We start from the raw sequence: 19,938 nt of genomic DNA on the forward strand, positions 1-19,938 counted from the left end.
GTGCCATGTTGCCTCAAAGACAGGTTTAAGTTTCGCTTTCTCTATTTCTCTGTTGCTACAAAATTACACTTTCTTCTTATAGCAAAAGAGTTTCCAAACATCATAATATGGCACTGCTTAAACCATCACCTCCAACTTGTTTTAGATGATTCAATAAAGGGGGAAAAAAGCAAGAAAGTAATTTAAAAATATTTGACAAGATATACACTATTTTTCATCAATCCAATAAGAATCAAGCTGAACTTTTCAAAATATTTGAACAATTTGGGATTGAAATTATAAAGATTGATAAAATGGGCTGCCTGTAATTTAAGGTCAACCCTGTCTGCATGGCACACTCATCCAGTGCTACATCACTATTTTCATTCAAATGAAAAGTATGGCTCCTCATCCTGAAAATATATATTTTATGACTGATTTGGCATTGATGATTGACATTCTAAATGAAATTATCTTCTTTCAAATGCACTGCAAGCAAGAAGTGTAGACATCAAATGGGCTGAAAAACTAGTGATAAGATCAATTATAGCATTTGAAATGCTTAGAAAGGAAAAGGGTGCATATAAAAGAAATTGATGGATTAATTCCTTCAGAAACCTTCAAAAATATAAAATTTGTACAAAATCATTGATTTGTTAGTCTTCCTCAGGAAAGACTTTTAGAAAGCATTGTAATGAATTTTTTAAAAAATACTAATGGACTGTGAACATTTAAAAACAGGTAGCCATTTGAAAGACAGGGCTAATTTACAATTCCTCAATTTTTTTGATCCAGATTACTGGAATACTGAAGAAGTGGTGGTTCCATGGAAAGCAACTGAAGAACAACTGCTTGCATTTTGTGATATCTTTAATTACAAAATTAATATTCATGATTATTGAGATTTTGTGGAAAATGTTTTTAAAGATTCCCAGAAATATACAATTCCTGCCAATATTCAAAAAGCTAAAAAATATTGTCAGAACAATTGCTGTAAATTTAGCAGAAGTGGAAAGGGGTTTTTCTAAAATGAATATCATATGTTCAGAGAGCAGAAGTCATCCAACTTTCCAACATAACAAACCTAATGGCCATTAGTGTAATTGGCCTACCTCTAAAAGAATGGGACCGTATTCCTACAGTAAAAAAATGGTTGCAGGCACATCACACAGCCGATGATGCTCGGAGGTTAAGACTGAAGAAAAGTGAAAGTGAGGAGGCCAATGACACAGCAATTTGGAAATACCTTAAAGCTGAATAATACTTTTATTCTCATGTATGTATTTGTGTATCTCTTTTATTGTTCTTATTTAAGTATTGAATGCACAAAATAGTAAACTATCTTTTGGTATATATTTTTTCAAGCAAAGAAGTGATGTCGAGGTGGCTATGCCCAACCAGTCACATGATCACCCAGCCACACCCACCCAGCCAGTCATTAGGGCAGGGAATTAGTTTTTAAAAAATTTGAAGCCCACCACTGGGTGCCTCCTATAGCAACCTGGAAGTATTGGTTTTTTAACATGTTCTTCAGAAGCCTTGTTACTTTAAGACACGGAATAGTTTTCTTTAGCTTGAGTATCACATCATCAATCCACACTGAGTCATAAGCTGCAGTCAAATCAATAAAAGCCATGGAAGTTCTTTCTGGAAACCAGCTTCAATAAATGAAGTAAGAACTAGAATTTGCTCACAGCCTACAAGTGAAGAGACAACCCTATCAACATATTCTGATATATTCTAATATATTCTGTAATAAAGAATTCCACAAGTTTAAAGCAAATGCTCAACAGAACTATATAGCAGTAACTTGCTGGATCATTGTGTGGTTTCCCAGGTTTTAGGATGGCAAGGGTTTAGAACAGAGGTGGTATTCAGCTGGTTTGCACCGGTTTGGACGAATCAGTGGCGGAAATTTGGTCAAGGTCGGTGAACTGGTAGTGATGGCTGGCCAGCCAGGCCCCTGAACTGGTTGCCTGCTTGCCCTGCCCACCCGCTTGCCACTCATTCAGCCCACCCACCCAGTCACTGCTTGCTCATCCTGCCCAGTCACCACTCACTCACCCTGCTCAACACATGATGCTCGCTCACCCCACCCACCCAATCTTCACCCAACGTTCACTCGCTTGCTCAATGCTCACCCCGCCATCCGAGCCCTATATATGCCCTTGCTTCACCACGCAGGCCAGCTATGCACCTCATCTGCTCTGCTCAGCTCACCAAAGGTAAGTAAGCATGCTGCCTGCTCACCCTGGGTTGGGGGCTGGGGCCCAAGGGATGACCTGCCTCGGCCAGGTCAGGGAATGTGCCATTTCCTTACTCTGGCCTTGCCCCAGAGCTGCCACCCGCTCACTGCCCCACCATCCCTTCACTCAGTCACCCCCATTTCCCCTCCTTTAGCAGCTCCAGCCCTAGCCCTGCTCCCTCCACCACCACCACCTCTTTGTTCGGGCTGCTTACCTTCCACAGCAGCTGATCCAGACTCCAGAAGGCAAGCTGACCTGAGTTTTTGATGCCCCTCAGCTAGCAAGCCGGACTTGCAAGGCAATGGGATGTGCACACGTGAAGAACATGGTGGTGGGAAGGAGGAACCACGTCGCGACATTACAATGTGTGGTCTCGATACTCTGAGACTGCCGTTGACACGTTTGCCACTGGGGAGGGGGTCCATTGAGACAGTGATCAGGAAGACAAAGCCTTGCTGGTCTCAGGGATATTGCAAAATCCCTGATAGACCCAAGGGAAGTGCTTCAAGCCTGCAGTGAATAGGCAGCCCCTAGGCTGATGAAGTTGGGACGCTCCGGAAGGAAGGAAGTGAAAAGAGAAAGTGAGTCCATCTGGTGAGGTATTTTTTCTATTTTGCTAAAGACTGCCCAAAGAAATGTTTCTTTAAAGCCAAATTGATCCTTAAACAAAAGAACTGAGCGGCAAAAATAATCCTAATGGGATCGCTGTGGAAAGTTTTTTTCCCCTTTGTCATTGCAACTATTTTTTGTGGATTGATCACGTTCTCCATTTCTCCTCTAAAAATGAATGAATTATTTTTTTTTCTTCTGCTTCTTGTTGCTTTATATTTTGACTTCTGGATTAAAACCTTCCTTTTTATTTTAACAATTCTTCCTACTACTTGTTATTAAATCACACTAAAAGCAATCTAAAGAACTTTGTTTCCTACAAAAGGTGAAAATTAACTGCCAGTCAGAGTTTTTTTTAAAACAACGTATCTCTATCTTTATTTGACTTCACCAACTTTGCAGCTGAAGGGTTTGCAACTTGTTTACAGAAACTGATAAAAAAAACCAAGGGCACAGACTGTTTTCACAGGTGCCTCTGAGAACTATTTTGGTAGAGAAAGAAAGAAAGAAAAGGGGGAACAGAACCATTCCCCTTTGAAGAGCATAAAAGAACTTGTGTTTAAGTCAACTTAAAATAAAAGCTAAGAGAGGCCTGGAAGACTAGACTAGCAGTCATTATTGGGTTTTTTTCCCCTTCTCTCTTCTGTTTTGGAAAGATGGGTCAATACTTAGATGAGGAAACCTTAAAATTCCAAAATATCTTGGTTGGAATTCAAAATCTATTGGAAGGATATGGGAGAAATGAGAAGAAGCTGGAAATACTAGTGTTCCTCACAGCAAAAGATGATGGGATTGGAGCCCCCAAAGTTAAAGGGGAGAATGAAGATCTAGAAGATAAAGATAAGGCAATAGATGAATTTAATAATGGAGCAAATGTGGGTGAAAATGGAAAGGGAATGTGGAAAAGGGAATTTGACGAATTGGAGCTCTACCCCAGATGGATCCAGGACACAGAAGAGAAAAAATACTAATGATGATAGACATAAGAAGAGAATTTTTTTCAGAAGCAAGATTGACAAACAAAGACAAGTTAACTTTAGTAGCAACTGGTGGGCAAGGAGATCATCTGAGAGACCCTTCAAGCAACAAAGTGCAGAGAGAAGCCTATAAAAACCTTATAAAGGAGACCAAAAGAAGACTGACTCCACAATTGGCAAGAGAGATAAGACTGTTTTGTTACTGGAAAAATACAGGTTGACAATGAAAGTTGGTAATAAATAATGTTTACTCGCTAACAATTAATTAACCATAAATAATAATAATGAAATGATAATGGATACAGCATAATGATATATACATGTATTGACAATTTAGTAAAAGAAATTTGGATATAAATTGTAAATTGTGACTTGGGAAAAAGACCTATAAATTTTATTAACAAATTTTCATTTAGATCTTGTTATAAAGGTGTAAGATTTTGGGGGGGGTGTTGATGAGAGGAGATGGGGCATAAATAGTAAATGATTTTTAGCCAATTATAATAACAACAAGGAAATGTTAACGTCCATTGTTTAACAATATATACATGCTATGGTATTGGCTAAAGTAACTTAGATATAAATGTTAGTCAGTGAGTTGGAAAAAAAGGGGGGAAAGGCTTAAAAATGTTATCTATTGACTTTTACTTAAAAGATGCTATAAAGGTGTAATGTTATTGGAAGATTTTTTGAAATAGCCAATGAATGCCATTATGTGGTTGTGTCTTTAAGTATGAATGATTTGAGGTAAAACATGTTCAAATAATTGTAGTCAAATGAGAATTGTGGTACATTGATAGTAAGATATACAAAGATTTTTGACTTAAAGTGTATAATCTAATATGAACTACATATAAGTAATGACTGTGGAAGAAATGCACGAAAGATATCTGTAACCAATCGACACGCTTTCTACAAGATGTAATGAAGGATGATTCTTTTTTTGTGTTTTTGTTTAATTAAATTAAAAATTAAAAAAGAACATGGTGGTGATGGCAGCAGCTTTTTCAGTGATCTCTGGTACTTTTTGATGGCCAATGGCCAGCTACTGCAGCCACAAAGCAGCTCTCAGCAATGGCGACTGGCTGGGAACTGCCGAAAACTCTGGTCAGCTTGCTTTCCAGAGTTTGGATCAGCACCGCAGATGGTAAGCAGCCCGAACAAAGAGGCAGTGATGGGGGAGGAAGCAGGGCTAGGGCCAGGGCTGCTAAAGGAGGGGAAACAGGGGTGACCAGCGAAGGGAGGGTGGGGGTAGATAGATAAAAATTTCAAAAAATTTCCTACCTTTTCCTGTGGGCGTGGCTTGGGGGATCATGTGACTGAGTGGGCATGGGCATGAGTGATATCAAGTTGGCCTCCCACCTAGCCACGCCCACCAAACCAGTAGCAAAACATTTTGAAACCCACCACTTGTTTGGAATATCTTGAACTGACTGAGGATCTTTCCTGTGTTCAAAGCATCTGTATTAAATTGTTGTAGCCATTGTTCTAGTACAGTGGTTCCCAAACTGTACTAGAACTCCAGCTGGCTGGAGAATTCTGGGAGTTGAAGTCCACAATTCTTAAAGTTGCCAAGTTTGGGAACCACTGTTCTAGTATTAGGTCCTAAATGTTTAATAAACTCTGGGAACATCCCATCAGGCCCAGCAGCCTTCTTTACTTTGAGGCTTGTTATAGCTCTTTCCAACTCTTATCCTGAGAATGTCAAATAAAAAGATGAGTTTTCTATAATTTGTTCATTTAATTTACTTGTTTGTTGTTGTGCAGTTTTTACAAAGTGTGGATCTAAAGGAATGTTTTCTGCATGATTCTTTATATATAAAGCTATCTGAGATTATGATATTTGAGTTTTCTGAATAAGAATTGAGTTGCTGCTCCTAGTTTCCATAGTAGGGACCATGCTTTCCGGCTACTATGGGGGAAGTCTAAGCTTTCACTTATTTCTGTTCATCTTTCTATATGCTTGTTGTTAATGGAGAATTGTATTTCTTCTCCCAGAGTGAGGTTACCTCTTATTTGGTATTCTTCATATACGTTTTTTGTGGTGCAGTTCTAGCAAGAAATCTATTCTAATTATACATACAAGGTATATTATATTTTGCTACTACAATTCCATTGTTTTTTACTGAAGAAGGAATCCACCATATGTTTGAATCCACTTCTTTGGTGTATTGCTTTCCTGAAATTTCACCTTGGTATCTGGGTTGATTTTATGAGAGGTAATTGTAGTCCTAGAGTAAATATGACTAGCCCGTGTTGGGTATTTGTGAATTCTGGTAGGACATTCCTTGTATAGTGGAGGGGGATTTTTAATTTGTCTGTGGTTGCTTGGCAAAGATCTGGGTTTGTTTCATTCTACCATCTTGCAGAATGGAAGCTTTTCAAACCTTTGGCATCTTAAGCTAGGTGAAGCTCATTCTACTCTGTCCAGTTTGCTAATATGTCCCCATTCTTCTTATTGTTGTTATAGTTGCAGTTAGCATGGTGACTATTAAAACCACCTATATATACTACTTGATGGTTGGCAGCGGTGGGTTAGGCAACTTAATGCTGGGAGATTTGTAAATCACCATGACTGTTATTCTGGATATTTCAATAATAATGTCTAATTGTTGCCTCTGTAGTTTTTGACCATGAAAGATACAACATCCAGTTTGGTCACCATGTGCATAGATTTTTAGCCACTCTATGGCTAGAACATTGCCCGGGATATACCATCATGGAGGAAGTCTATATTTCATTCCTAAGACTGTGAATGTAAAACTCCCTGCCTTTAAAATATATCCTCTTAAGGATGGAAGGGAGAGAAAAGGAAGAAGAAAGGGTAGGAAGGGAAAGAGGAAGAGCAGGAGCAAAGGAGAGGTTAGGGAAGAAGGAAGGAGAAGATGAGGAGGAAGGAAGAAAGTAGAGAAGGGAGAGAGGGTGAAAAGAAAGAGGTAAGAAGAGGAGGATGGAAAGGAGGAGGAGAGAGGGTAGAAAGGGGAAGAGGAAGAGCGGGAGTAGGAGAAAGGTACAGGAAGAAGGAAGGGAAAGGAGAGGAGGAAGGAAGAATGTAGAGAAGGGAGGGAGGGAGAAAAGAAAGGGAAAATAAGGTGGTGTTACAATAGGAGGAAGGGGTGGTAAATAAAGCAACCCAAACAGTATATTATAACCTATTAAATGAAATAATAAATGTATAAGAATGATAAATGTTAAAACACCTGTAACCAAACGACATGCTCTATGTGATGATGGTTTTTTTTTTGTCTGTTTGTGTGTGTTTTTTTATTTTATTATTGTTTGTATGTGTGGTTTATGTAATAAAAAATAAAAAAATAAAAAAATATCCTCTTAGTTCTTATAGTCTTAATAGATATAGGTGTAACTTTCTCTCCTAAGTCTATGTTTTAAACTTGACATACTCACTTGGAGACAAAAGAACAATTACTTTAAAAGCAAAAAGAAAAAAATCTATTATTTTCCATAATAAAGCGGATAAAAATTATGCAAGAAAAAAATGAACAGGACCAATTCTGTATCATATAAATATTTTTCTGAGTGTAGAAAATTAATAAATCAGAAGAGGCTAAACTAGATTCTTGCCCAATGGTAGCTTTTCCTGGTTTAGCTTTTTCCAGCCTTGTTCTTGTATATACTAGACCCAAATTCCTAATTAGAAAGCCCATGCTGAGGACTGTCATGATATTCTGAAATGTAGAGGTTTTCAAATATAACTGAGAGGTACAATGCCTAGAGTGAGAATTTTAGTAATTCACAAAAAGAAAGGAAAAATGGTTTATCTGAGTTTTATAAGATTGCAAATGAGCTTGAATAAGATTCTTCTGAAATGAATTAATAGTTCACTGTCTTCCAGATATTAATTGGCTGTCTCATAAGTGTTTATAATTTTTTTGAATCTTTGACACATGATATATTTTGCTTCTGGCAACAAGAAGTGTTAAAGTATCCAGTTTTTAATACCAACTTTATGCATTTATTGCCTTTGATATATTCCATTATTTCTCAAAGCAGATCTTTTGGCTCATACTTACAAGCTTTCATGCAACTTGATGCTTCTTTGTCACTTCTTCATCTTTGCTTGTGCTCAGTTATTGGGAAAGGAGACATGCTCAGACTTAAGGTTGGGAGCATTGGTTCAGGTGAATGCTGATGTCCAGGCTAAGCCTACTATATCCTAAAATATTCAATAATTGTGTCAAGCATTATAGAATTAGCTTTCAAGTGTTTGATATGAAACAGTCATGGCATGAAAGCATAAAAGATGGATGGTAATGTATCTGATATCAAATTAGGAATGAGAGGCAAGCTCAGAATGGCATCTTTATTTAAGCTCGAATAGTGCTACTGATTTTGAACTACATCAAATAAATAATTGGATTCCAGGCTGTGAAAAGCAAGTCAAAGTATTTGTTCATTCCTGAACAATTTTAAAAGAAATCAATCAATTTTTTTGATTTTTTTTCTCTTGTTATATATATCTTTTATTTCATTTTCATTTTCATTTTATACAATCACTTATATACTGTGCATAAAAAAAAAAAAGAAAAAGGGAAAAAAAAAAAAACCCACATAACACTTCATTCCCCCATACACCCTCTCTTCTCCCCCTCCAACTTTCCTTTCACCCCTCCAGCATTCCCCTCTTCTACTTCCCTACCCCCTCAGACATCTCCCCCTCCCTCCATTTCACCCTCCATACATTCCCTCTCATTCCCTCTTTACTTCTCCCTTCTCTTTCCCTCTTCTCCTCACTTTGGTGTATCAAAGGCAATCAAAGTGCATTGCTTTTCTGAATACCTCCTCCAAAACTCACCAAAGATCTTTTGTTTCATCATCATGCCCTCACTAAAGTCAATAAAGTATTGCCAGCAGCATCAGTTAGATCGGATAACAATAGCTTACTGAGAGTGCCAGATAAAAGCTCCTGAATAGCTTTTTGACAATTATTTCTTACATTTATTGAGAAACATGGATGATGTGATGGACTTGTGGGTGTGGGGGGCAAGATCTTGAACTTTCAACTGGGTGGGGAAAACCAGGAAACTTTCAGATTTGGGTTTTCCCAGATGTGCCAACATGGCTCTCTTAATAAATTGGAACTTTGAGCAATAGTTTGCCTTGGACTCTGATTTACATTTGGATGCTATTTGAAACCCTGACAGTAGGGCTTCATAGAACCAGTCAACCTCATCCTCTTCAGCACCAGTGGTTGGGGCATAGACTTGGACTACTGTGATGTTGAATTGTTTGCCTTGGATTCAAACTCAAGATCATTCTGTCATTTTGGAGATTGTATCCTAGTATTGCTTTTCCTACTCTTTTATTGCTCTAGTATTGCTCTTCCTACTCTTTAAGAGCCGAGGTGGCGCAGTGGTTAGGGTGCAGTACTGCAGGCCACTTCAGCTGACTGTGATCTGCAGTTCAGCGGTTCTAATCTCACCGGCTCAAGGTTGACTCAGCCTTCCATCCTTCCGAGGTGGGTGAAATGAGGACCCAGACTGTGGGGACGATATGCTGACTCTGTAAACCGCTTAGAGAGGGCTAAAAGCCCTATGAAGCGGTATATAAGTCTAACTGATATTGCTATTGCTATTGCTATTATTGACAATGAAGGCTACTCCATTTCTTCTGAGGGATTTTTGCCCGCAGTAGTATACCTGATGGTCATCTGAATTAAATTCATCCCTTCCTGTCCATTTTAGTTCACTGATTCCTAAGATGTTGATGTTGAGTCTTGTCATCTCTTGTTTGACCATGTCCAGTTTGCCTTGATTAATGTATCTTACATTCTAGGCTTCTATGGAGAATATAGATCTTTAGGGTATTGGATTTTCCTTTCACCACCAGATACATCCAAAGCTGAGTGTCCTTTTGGCTTTGACCCAGTCACTTCATTCTTTCTGGTGCTACTATTACTAGCCCTCTATTCTTCCCCAATAGCATATTGAACACCTTCTGTCCTGAGGGGCTCAAGGTGCACAATTTTCAGACAGAATGTTCTAGAGCAGGGGTGTCAAACTCGCATCGTCATGGCTGCATCATGTCTCTCCAATAACAAAACCTTCTCAATCCTAATGCCATTCGCAGAACAGATTTACCAAATGTTTTTATAAGCAAGTCCAAGCAGGGATATCTTCGCACCTTTTTACTCAGGATGCCTCTGATGAAATAATAACGTTGTCCCAGGCTTGTTAAACTTTTCAATTTGTTTTTAATTCTCAAGGGTGGAATTAAAAATTTTGCAAATGATGTTTCATAAAGTGTAGATTCTTTAATGCTTCTCATTCCTCCTGTGCTCTGTCTTTTAAAATAAATCTTCTGTATGGCTGCATCTCTTTCTCCCTCCAAAATAACCCAGATGCCCTGCATGTCAGCAAGTTGAGAGGCTTCATTTCTCACATTCTTCATTTGTATTTCAGGAACATTCAAACATTCAACGTTCTCACTTTTTTCTTCATATTTTAATATCAAATGGTCCAATTTTTTTTCAAATCTTTCATATGAGTCAAACAACTTTTGAAAAGCAGAGAAAAACATTTGAAATGAACTTTTCGGAGTATGTATCGATGCCATGTTGTGACGCAGTCTAAAATATTTGCAAGTAAAAACACGCTGGGAGCTGTGCGATCTTATCTGATCTTAGACCAACACAGTCAAGCAATAAAAGTGTCAGATCGTAAGAAGCCAATTTATAGTAAGTTAATTTACAGCCCACTTAAAGAGAGTCAGAGAAAATGTTAAAGTAGATCTTTAAAACCTTTAAGAAATAGGGTAACCACCAGCCATAAATCCATTTTAAAAAAACCAATTCGCCGCTAGATTCTTCTGTTCTTTGGTTTCAATTAGCTTAGATTTTAGTGCGGACTGTCTCTCTTTGAGTAATAAAATCAGCTTACCAGTTGAAATCACTTCTATCATTCTTAGGGGCAACCTGCAGTTTCAGTTAGCATACAGCTAATCCAGAAGGAGCTGGCAAAAGGGGTTGAATTCCAAGCCCCCCCCCCCCGAGACCTGCGAACGTCTCTGAGGTCACTGGATCTCCCCAAACCTTCACTGTCTCTTCGGGACAGCTAGGATCGAAAACGACCCGTCCAATTCCTTCGGAATAGGGGAATTTCAGGAGTAGCCTGAAACTCCGTCTTCTCACTGCTAAGCCCCGCCTTCTTCTCGTCATGGCAGCATCATGTGATGTATCGAGACCTTTTCCCCCTTCACTAAACTGAGCGTGGGCATGGGCATTGTGTGACACATCCGATCCGCAGGCCACAAGTTTGACAGCCCTGTTCTAGAGCATCTATCTACTATGTGATATCTAAAAATCAATGCCAACTTGGTAGCACATAATCAAAACTATCTACTGCTGAGATTCAGAGGGATACAAATTAATATTGTGAAAACCTTTGAAAAGAGGGACTTCAGAGTGAAGTTGGGAGTGAAATTGCCCTCTTCAAAACATTGAAATACACACTGATGAACAGGTGTGACTGAAGAGTAATGAAATAGCCTTTATCTTTAAAAAAGCACTTCCATGTGAGATCATATCATATGATATGCTAATTTTTTGAAAAGAATTCCAACTTGATGTGAAGAGCTGCCATGTAAACGATATATTTTAGTGCATTTCAAAATACTAAGTGTTGCCACAAGGAAACATTTTGTACATGTATGTTTTCTGTATGACATCCACAATACAACCCAAACACATAAGAAATTTATGTGTTTGGTATCTTTAACTACTTTATCCTTTAGGATTCAACGGGACTTGAACAAAATCAGTTTTCTATGGGCTGAGTTATAATATTTAGGTTTTCTCTTAAGATGAAGCATGAGATCAAGCCAATTTTCAAATCAGTGTGCACCACAGCCTTTAAAGTTCACAAAACAAGTTCAATAGGAAAATGGCTAAATATTAGTTTACAACAAATCAAAGCAAATGAAACATTTCCACCTTGAATTAAGATTAATAATAAATAATGAACATGTCTGGATCAATAGCTTTATCAAAATGGAAATGTTTAAGGGATTCATTTGCCATTAACCGTGACCAGACAAAAGCGCGAACATCATAAGCGCGCCGACAACACCGCGGCGCTAAAACCGCGATGTCAAAAGTGCGCCGACAACAGCGCACCGACAGAAGCGCGATTTAATTTAAGGTAAGATTTAGGGTTAGGTTTAGGGTTAGGTTTAGGGTTAGGTTTAGGGTTAGGTTTAGGGTTAGGTTTAGGGTTAGGTTTAGGGTTAGGTTTAGGGTTAGGTTTAGGGTTAGGTTTAGGGTTAGGTTTAGGGTTAGGTTTAGGGTTAGGTTTAGGGTTACGTTACAGCGCGCTTCTGTCGGCGCGCTTTTGTCGGCGCGCTTTAGGGCTAATTCGTCGCTCATTCGTCGCGCGGTTTTGTCACCGCGCTTTAGACACCGCGGTTTAGTCAGGCGCGCTTTTGTTGTGCGCGCATTTGTGGTGGAACCGCCATTAACTTGGTCTTCACTTCCTAATTTTGAAAGGTCAGTACAGTGTAGTGTGGGGACATTGAGGACAGCTGTGTTTAAGTCAGCTCTCAGTATAGAAACTCACTGGGTGAATTGAATCCGTTATTTTGTCTCAATCCAACCTCCATCAAAAGGAAAAGAGTACAGTGAATATTATTTTCAGTTCAGCTGCTGGAAAAAAAACAGGATAAAAATTTTGATGTTATATAGCCATTATAAAATCAAATCTTAATAATAGCTATAATACTAATTGCTATTTTTTTTCTTTTTTCCTAGGACTATACACTAACTATGTATTTCCAGCAATCTTGGAGGGATAAAAGATTATCCTACTCTGGCATACCTTTGAATCTAACTTTAGATAACAGAGTGGCTGATTATCTCTGGGTTCCAGATACATACTTTCTGAATGACAAGAAATCCTTTGTTCATGGAGTTACTGTGAAAAATCGAATGATTCGGCTACATCCAGATGGAACAGTTCTTTATGGTTTGCGGTATGTTACATTTCATTGTATTTTGAAACTGCTTTTAGAATTGATTTTTTTAATAAGGCCTGACATTTTCAGGCACACACACACACAGACACACACAAAATATCATACCTATTTTCTTTCATCCTGTTCAAGATTTTATCCAGACATGCTATCTTGCCTAATTTATAGGTAGTCCTCAATTAACAACCATGATTGGGACCAGAGTTTGTGTTGAGCAAGTCATTCCATGACTGAACATAATGTTATTACCATTTTTACCACATTTGTTAAGCAAACCACATGAATGTTCAGTGAATCATATGGCTGTTACCAGAACCCGTCTTCCCCAATTGATTTTGCTTGTCAGAAGATGGCTGAAAGGGTTACAAATTACAATTATATGACTACAAAACACTGTAGCTATCATAAATGGAAACCGGTTGCCAATTGCCTGAATTGCACTCACATGACCATGGGGTTTATGCAGTGATGGGATTCAAGTAATTTAACAACCAGTTCTCTGTTCTAATGACCAGCTGGGTAGGCATATCTGGGTGGTTATGTAGACTAGGTGACCATGGCCAACTCAATATCACTCACATCAAGGGGTGCCTCATCTCGCCCAGCCTTTCCTTGTCACGCCTGGCCATGCCTCGCCCCTCCCCTCCCTGCCATTCCTTGTCACACCCAGCTGTTCACCTCACCAGAGCAAGTAGTTTTCAAATAAAAAGAATGCTCACCTTGTGCAAATAAATAACATCTTGACTTCAGTTTTGATGCATCTTGCAAAGTATTACTGCTCATTCTAGTCTCTTCCTACTAAGAGGTCCATTTCAGATTGTAATTTGCTACAACCTCTCTTTTCGTTTGCATCATTCTATGGGAAATTATTCTGAAATGTTATCTGTGATGTTTGCAATTTTACAAGTTTGTTTCCTCCAACCTTGTTTTTGCATGCAATTCTTACAAGTTACTTTGACATTCATTCCTCCTTTTAAAACAAAGTAGTGGTTAAGGAATTAAGGAAATAATAGAAGGTCTTGAAGCCACAGGAACCCTGGGGGCAAGTGACCATGCAATATTGGAATTCAACATTATGCAAACACAAGTAGTAGAACAAAGTCAAACTAGAGTCTTGGATTTTAGAGAGCTAATTTCAATAAATTTAGAGAGAGCTTGGGAAAAATTCCACAGATGAGAATCTTCAAGGGAAAACAACTCAAGAAGCTTGGAAAATTTTGAAAAATGAGATTACAAAAGCCCAGTCTAGAACAATACCAATGAATTATTGAAAGTAACAGCTCCCAAAAGAAATCAGCATGGCTGCATAAAGAACTGTCTGACAAATTGAAAGACAAAAAAGATAAATATAAAAAGTGGAAAGTGAGGGACATAACTAAGGCAGCATATCAGCAAATAGCCCAAGCCTGTAAAGATGAAGTGAGGAAAGCTAAGGCTCACAGTGAAGAAAGGCTTGCCACATGAGTAAAAATTAACAAAAAAAAAGCTTCTTCCAACATGTTAAAAACAAGAAAAAAGTTAAGGAAACAATTGGTCCATTGCTAGGAGAAAGTAGCAAGAAGGTGACAAGCAACAGGGAGAAAGCAGAACTATTTTTTTAATTAACAAACATGTAAAATACACAGACACACAAAACTTAGACGTACACCACATTTACACAATACAACACGAGCAGGAGCTTCCTGTTCTTTATAATAGCAATTATCAATCGATACCACTCACCTTATATTATTTCCCCTTCTATTGTATTTCATTTGGATTTCAGCATTTTTAACCTTCTTATTTTACTCATAACTATTATTTTTTTAGTTTTGTTATATTCCTTCATTGATTCTTGTTTCTTTCCTTCATCCACCTATACCATTTATCCCATATCTGGTAGAATTCTGATTCTTCTTTTCCCTGGATTTCTTTAGTTAGTTTGTCCATTTCAGCACAATCCATAATTTTTCTTATTATTTCATCCTCGCTTGGAATTAATTTGTTTTTCCATTTCTGGGCAAAGGCAATCCTTGCCGCCGTAATTATATGTAGTATTAAATACTGGATTTCTTTTTTGTATTTCACAGACATTATTCCTAATAAAAAAAACTTCAGGTTTCCATTCTATTTTAATCCCTGTTATTGCCTCCAGCCAATTTTTGATCCTTTTCCAAAAACTTTTGGCCTCCTCACAGGTCCACCATAAATGGTAATATGTTCTGTGTATTGATTCACATTTCCAACATTTTGGGGAGGTATTTGTTAATATTTTAGCTAACCTTGTTGGTGCCAGGTGCCCTCTGTAAAACGTTTTGTACTGGTTTTCCTTGTATGCAACTGATAGTGTCATTTTAAGTTTGTTCCCCAAAATTTTTCCCATTTGTCTAATTCAATATTATAGCCAAAGTTCTGCGCCCATTTTATCATTTGTTCTTTCACAATTTCCTCTTCCATTTTATACTTCAGGAGGAATTTATATATTCTCCCTTACATTTTCAATGTAAATTCTGAGCTGTTCAGGGAAAGTGATAGAAAAATAAATTTATTATTAATATTGGTATTATTCAGTGTCACAAAATGCATCACAAGTACCCTGTTTTTTCAGACTCTTTCTTTATTGGTTCACTTGGTAAACTTCCATAAATGCCTACTGTGCTAATTTGAACTTAATAAAGCACAAATCAAAATGTTACAGAGGAAAAGGAGTAAATGTGTTTAGCTCCCACCTATAACTGAATGTAGTACATACATAAAATAAAAATAGCATTCATACTATATTATTAAGAGCCGAGGTGGCACAGCGGTTAGGGTGCAGTACTGCAAGCCACTTCAGCTGACTGTTATCTGCAGTTCAGCGGTTCTAATCTCACCGGCTCAAGGTTGACTCAGCCTTCCATCCTTCCGAGGTAGGTGAAATGAGGACCCAGACTGTGGGGGCGATATGCTGACTGTGTAAACCGCTTAGAGAGGGCTGAAAGCCCTATGAAGCGGTATATAAGTCTAACTGCTATTGCTATTATATTCAGCTAACAAATTATAATGTAAAATATGGGACCTCTACATTCGTAAGTTCATAATATAATAGTGATCAACATGTATGCATTTAAATTAATTGGGCATGTGTGAGTCTGTAAATTTCTGTGTCTGTGTATATATATATATGTATGGATGCTTAATTAACTTTATAATGATCCAAAGGGGAAAGAAAGGATATGTAGCATTTCTTTAGGAGATTTGACTCCAAGTGTAATTGGAGGGTCAATTCCAGAGAACCAGAGGCAAGGGAGAAAAAAAAACTCTCAATGACGATTATTCTAGTATGTTGGAGAATTGGTTAACACGAGCCCAGTAATTGGATCTACTGCACAAACTTATGAGCCAGTAGCAAGACTTTCAAAAACTGGGGATGCCCTTGGGCAAAGCATGATGTGATATAACATCAGAGATTCACATGATAACTTCCATAAATGCCTGGTTATAATACGAACATCAACATTTTGGTCATAGATTGGAGGGTAAAATGGGGTCTTGGATAACCTGTTACAATAATCTAAACATGTATGAACTAACTGGTTGGCCATCTTGGTTATAAAAAACCAAAAGATCCTGTGTAGATTAATAGAAATTCCAACTGAGACCAAAATTTCTGTTGTTAAGCAAATCACTGTAATTGTTAAGTGAAATATGAGGTCATTAAGTGAATCCAGCTTTCCCCATTGACTGCTTATTGGAAGCTGATTGGGAATGTTGCAAATGGTGATCACATGAATGTGGGACGCTGCAACCATTATAAATACACGCCATTTGCTAAACTCCCAAATTTGATCACGTGACCTTAGGGATGCTGCAACAGTTGTAAGTGAAGGGATCATTTGTAAGTCATTTTTTTCAGTGCTGTTGTAACTTTGAATGGTTTCTAAATGGATGATTACCTGTTTATGACCAAGACTACCTGCTTAAGACCAATTTTTAATATAAAAGAAAGGATTTCAAGACAGTTTACTGTTCTGACCCCCACCTTGTTCGTTCAGAAACGAAAGCCAAATGAAGCTTGCAAAGGAATGTCTTTATCAGTCCCGGCTCAAGCTGGCTGCGAGCCCAAAATAAACACAGATAAAAGGCTCCGGCAAAAAGTCTTCACTCAAACTAATACCAAACAGAATTACATAAATCAAAACACTTATCCAAATGCTTTTTTCAATGGTTACACACGAACGGAGAACGAACGTTGACTTCTGCAACTAGGGCGTGGCACCATCAGTCTTTTATCCGAAGGAGGAGATCCTTAACGAGCCACAGCTGCTTGTTATCCTCTCCTGTGAACATCCTGAAACCACTCACAGGAGGTTTCTGTGTCAGATAGCAGCTCCAAAGGCTCCTACCGAGCCACAACAGTTTACCATTGATTTGAGTATTGGGACTCCTCATAAACAAGAAGATCCACAAATGTCACTTTCAATTCGGAACAAAAATATGGAATTTAAATGCAAAATATCTGGCCATTTTTTCACCTAATGTTTGGCATAAAGATCCTTCTGAACTATACTTTCTCTTTCTTCCTTATCCTTGCTTTTTTTAGGATTACTACCACAGCTGCCTGTATGATGGATTTACGCAGATATCCCTTGGATGAACAAAACTGCACACTGGAAATTGAAAGCTGTAAGTCTTACTGTTCCCCACTGATATATAAAATTGCAATTTTTCTTGGAAACATATCACACCGTGAAGAATCATAGCATAGACTATGTTTAGCATAGACTATGACTAAGAGCCAAGGTGGCGCAGTGGTTAAATGCAGCACTGCAGGCTACTGCTAGATCAGCAGGTCAGCGGTTCAAATCTCACCGGCTCAGGGTTGACTCAGCCTTCCATCCTTCCGAGGTGGGTAAAATGAGGACCCAGATTGTTGGGGGCAATATGCTGACTCTCTGTAAACCGCTTAGAGAGGCCTGAAAGGCCTATGAAGCGGTATATAAGTCTACTGCTATTGCTATTGCTATTCCAGCATTTTAAAAAATCCTGTCAACATTTCTGGCATTTTTTTCATCTTTGATGAAGTGATTTACAGACTCCCTTGCATCATTTGAGGCCTTGTTTAAATGTTATGGTCAGGTTCTTAGTTGATGATTTTGCCAACTATTTATTTCTTTAAATCTTGGAAATATTGTGTTTGTAAGGAATGCCTCTCCTTCCAGCTTAAGAAAGTGAAGACTCTTGAAACAAAGTATTTCAGAAGGAAGCTTTTATTAAGCCAAAGTGAAAACATTCAGTTCAAAGCAATGTCTGAATCCCCTTAGGCAAGTCAAGTAGAATTAAAGCAGTAGAGACCCCTCCCATTAGTCAGAATGCAGATTTTAGCCTATACAAGAGTGTGAAGGTGGTTACTTTCCCAGCTGCCCTGAGAACCAGATACAACCATACATTCCCATGGTTATCTTCCATTAAACATTAAAGTGAACCGTCCCACATGGCCATCATAAACATTCCCTAAAAGGTGAGGAGATCTCAAGGCACTTTGGTGCCAGGAAACCAGTTGTAAAATATCAGTTGTCACAGGCACTGCTAATAAATTGACTCCAAGGCCCCCCTCCTCCCAATTGAATGGCAGTATCACTTTTAGGGATCTGACATGCTGCCTTCCTTAGAAAAAGGAGAGATCCACCTATGAAAAGATAGAAACAAAAATTTCATCATAGTATTTTAACAAGGTTTGTCAGGGTATTGGGAGTGAATTTCTTTCAGTAAGGTAGGGCCCCTAACATGGTGTTTAGCAACCCATTCATTTTGGGATGAGGGTAGATGCTTCCAAGCAACTAAGTAATGGGTTTTCCTCCTGTTTATCCTAGAGTCAAGGATTTCCTTGATTTCAAAGTGTTGTTCACCTTCTATCATGATGGGAATAGGTGGTATAGGTGCGGGTGGACTGAGTGATGAGATTATCTCTCATTTGAGTAAACTAATGTGAAATACTGGGTGGACTTGCCTGAGTGTCTTTGGAAGGAGTAGTTCTACTGTTACTGGGTTGATGACTCTAGTGATAGGGAAAGGTCCAATGAAATTTGGCCCTCATTTCTTTGATGGCTGTAAAGATTTCAGGAATTTTGTAGATAAGTATACTGTATCTCCAACATGGAAAGGTTTGGGTTCCATTCTTTTCTTTTCAGCTTGAATTTTAAAAGCCTCTCTAGCTTCCTTTAAAGATAATCTAACTACTGCCAATGTGTTTTGTAAAATGTCCATCCACTCCTTAAGTCAGGGGATAGTGGGTTCTTCTGTGGATAGTTCAGGCATGGGGCTTGTTGCTACTCTAAAAGGGGTGAAACCAGTGCTTGAGTGCACAGCGTTATTGAAGGCCACTTCCGCAAAAGGTAGAAGATCTGTCCAGTTATCCTGTTGAAAATTAGATATTGTTCTAGAACCGAGTTCAATTTTTCAGTTTGACCGTTAGTGGGGTGGTGGTGACTGGAGCTCAATCCTTGGGTGGTGCCAAGTAAGGTCAAAAATGCCGTCCAAAATTTTGAGGTGAATTGGACCCCTCTGTCGGAGATGATTCTCTGCGGGGCTCCATGAAGGCGATTAATGTGTATCAGGAATAACGTGGCTAGACTTTTGGCAGTAGGGATTGTTTGGCAAGGTATAAAATGTGCCTGTTTTGAAAACAGGTCTGTTACGACCCAAATGACAGTATTCCATGCGCTTTCTGGCAGTTCTACATTAAAGTCTTACAATAAAGGTGCTGAAGGTTTGGCTACCTTCTGTAAGAGTCCTGGGGTTTTCCCTTGACATCTTTTTACTGCCGCATGAATAGGACAGCTAACTACATAGCTCTCTATGTCCTTTTTTAGTGATGGACACCAAAATTGTCTTTTAATTAGGTGCAAAGTTTTCACAAAACCAAGGTGTCCAGCTAATTTGGAGTCATGGCACCTTGCCATTAAGCGCAATCTTTGGCTAGCTGGAACATACAACTTCCCATCCGCCCCCACCCAAGCTAAGTTATCTTTCATCAGACAGCTGGATTTGTGGCTCAAACCCCATTCATCAGTGGCCAAAGCTTGTTTAAAAGTTTGGGTGGTGTCATTGTCCGTCAACATTTCTTGTTTTGCCTGGGATTTGGTGATTACTTTAGCAGCTAGTTGATTGTTTTGTACTATGTGTTT

The 19,938-nt window shown here is 38.5% G+C and overlaps 1 protein-coding gene across 2 annotated transcripts in view; it reads left to right on the forward strand.

Moving 5' to 3' along the window:
- The window catches only part of LOC116513350 (gamma-aminobutyric acid receptor subunit beta-1-like), a 97,711-nt gene that overhangs the window by 29,046 nt on the left and 48,727 nt on the right, over positions 1–19,938 (forward strand). For both annotated transcript variants that reach the window (XM_032224376.1, XM_032224377.1), the window contains exons 4-5: positions 12,573–12,793; positions 17,355–17,437. In XM_032224376.1, the coding sequence (XP_032080267.1) occupies positions 12,573–12,793; positions 17,355–17,437 (304 nt within the window). The remainder of the gene's footprint in view (positions 1–12,572; positions 12,794–17,354; positions 17,438–19,938) is intronic.

This window comes from Thamnophis elegans, chromosome 9 (genome assembly GCF_009769535.1).
Source record: "Thamnophis elegans isolate rThaEle1 chromosome 9, rThaEle1.pri, whole genome shotgun sequence".
NCBI lineage: Eukaryota > Metazoa > Chordata > Lepidosauria > Squamata > Colubridae > Thamnophis > Thamnophis elegans.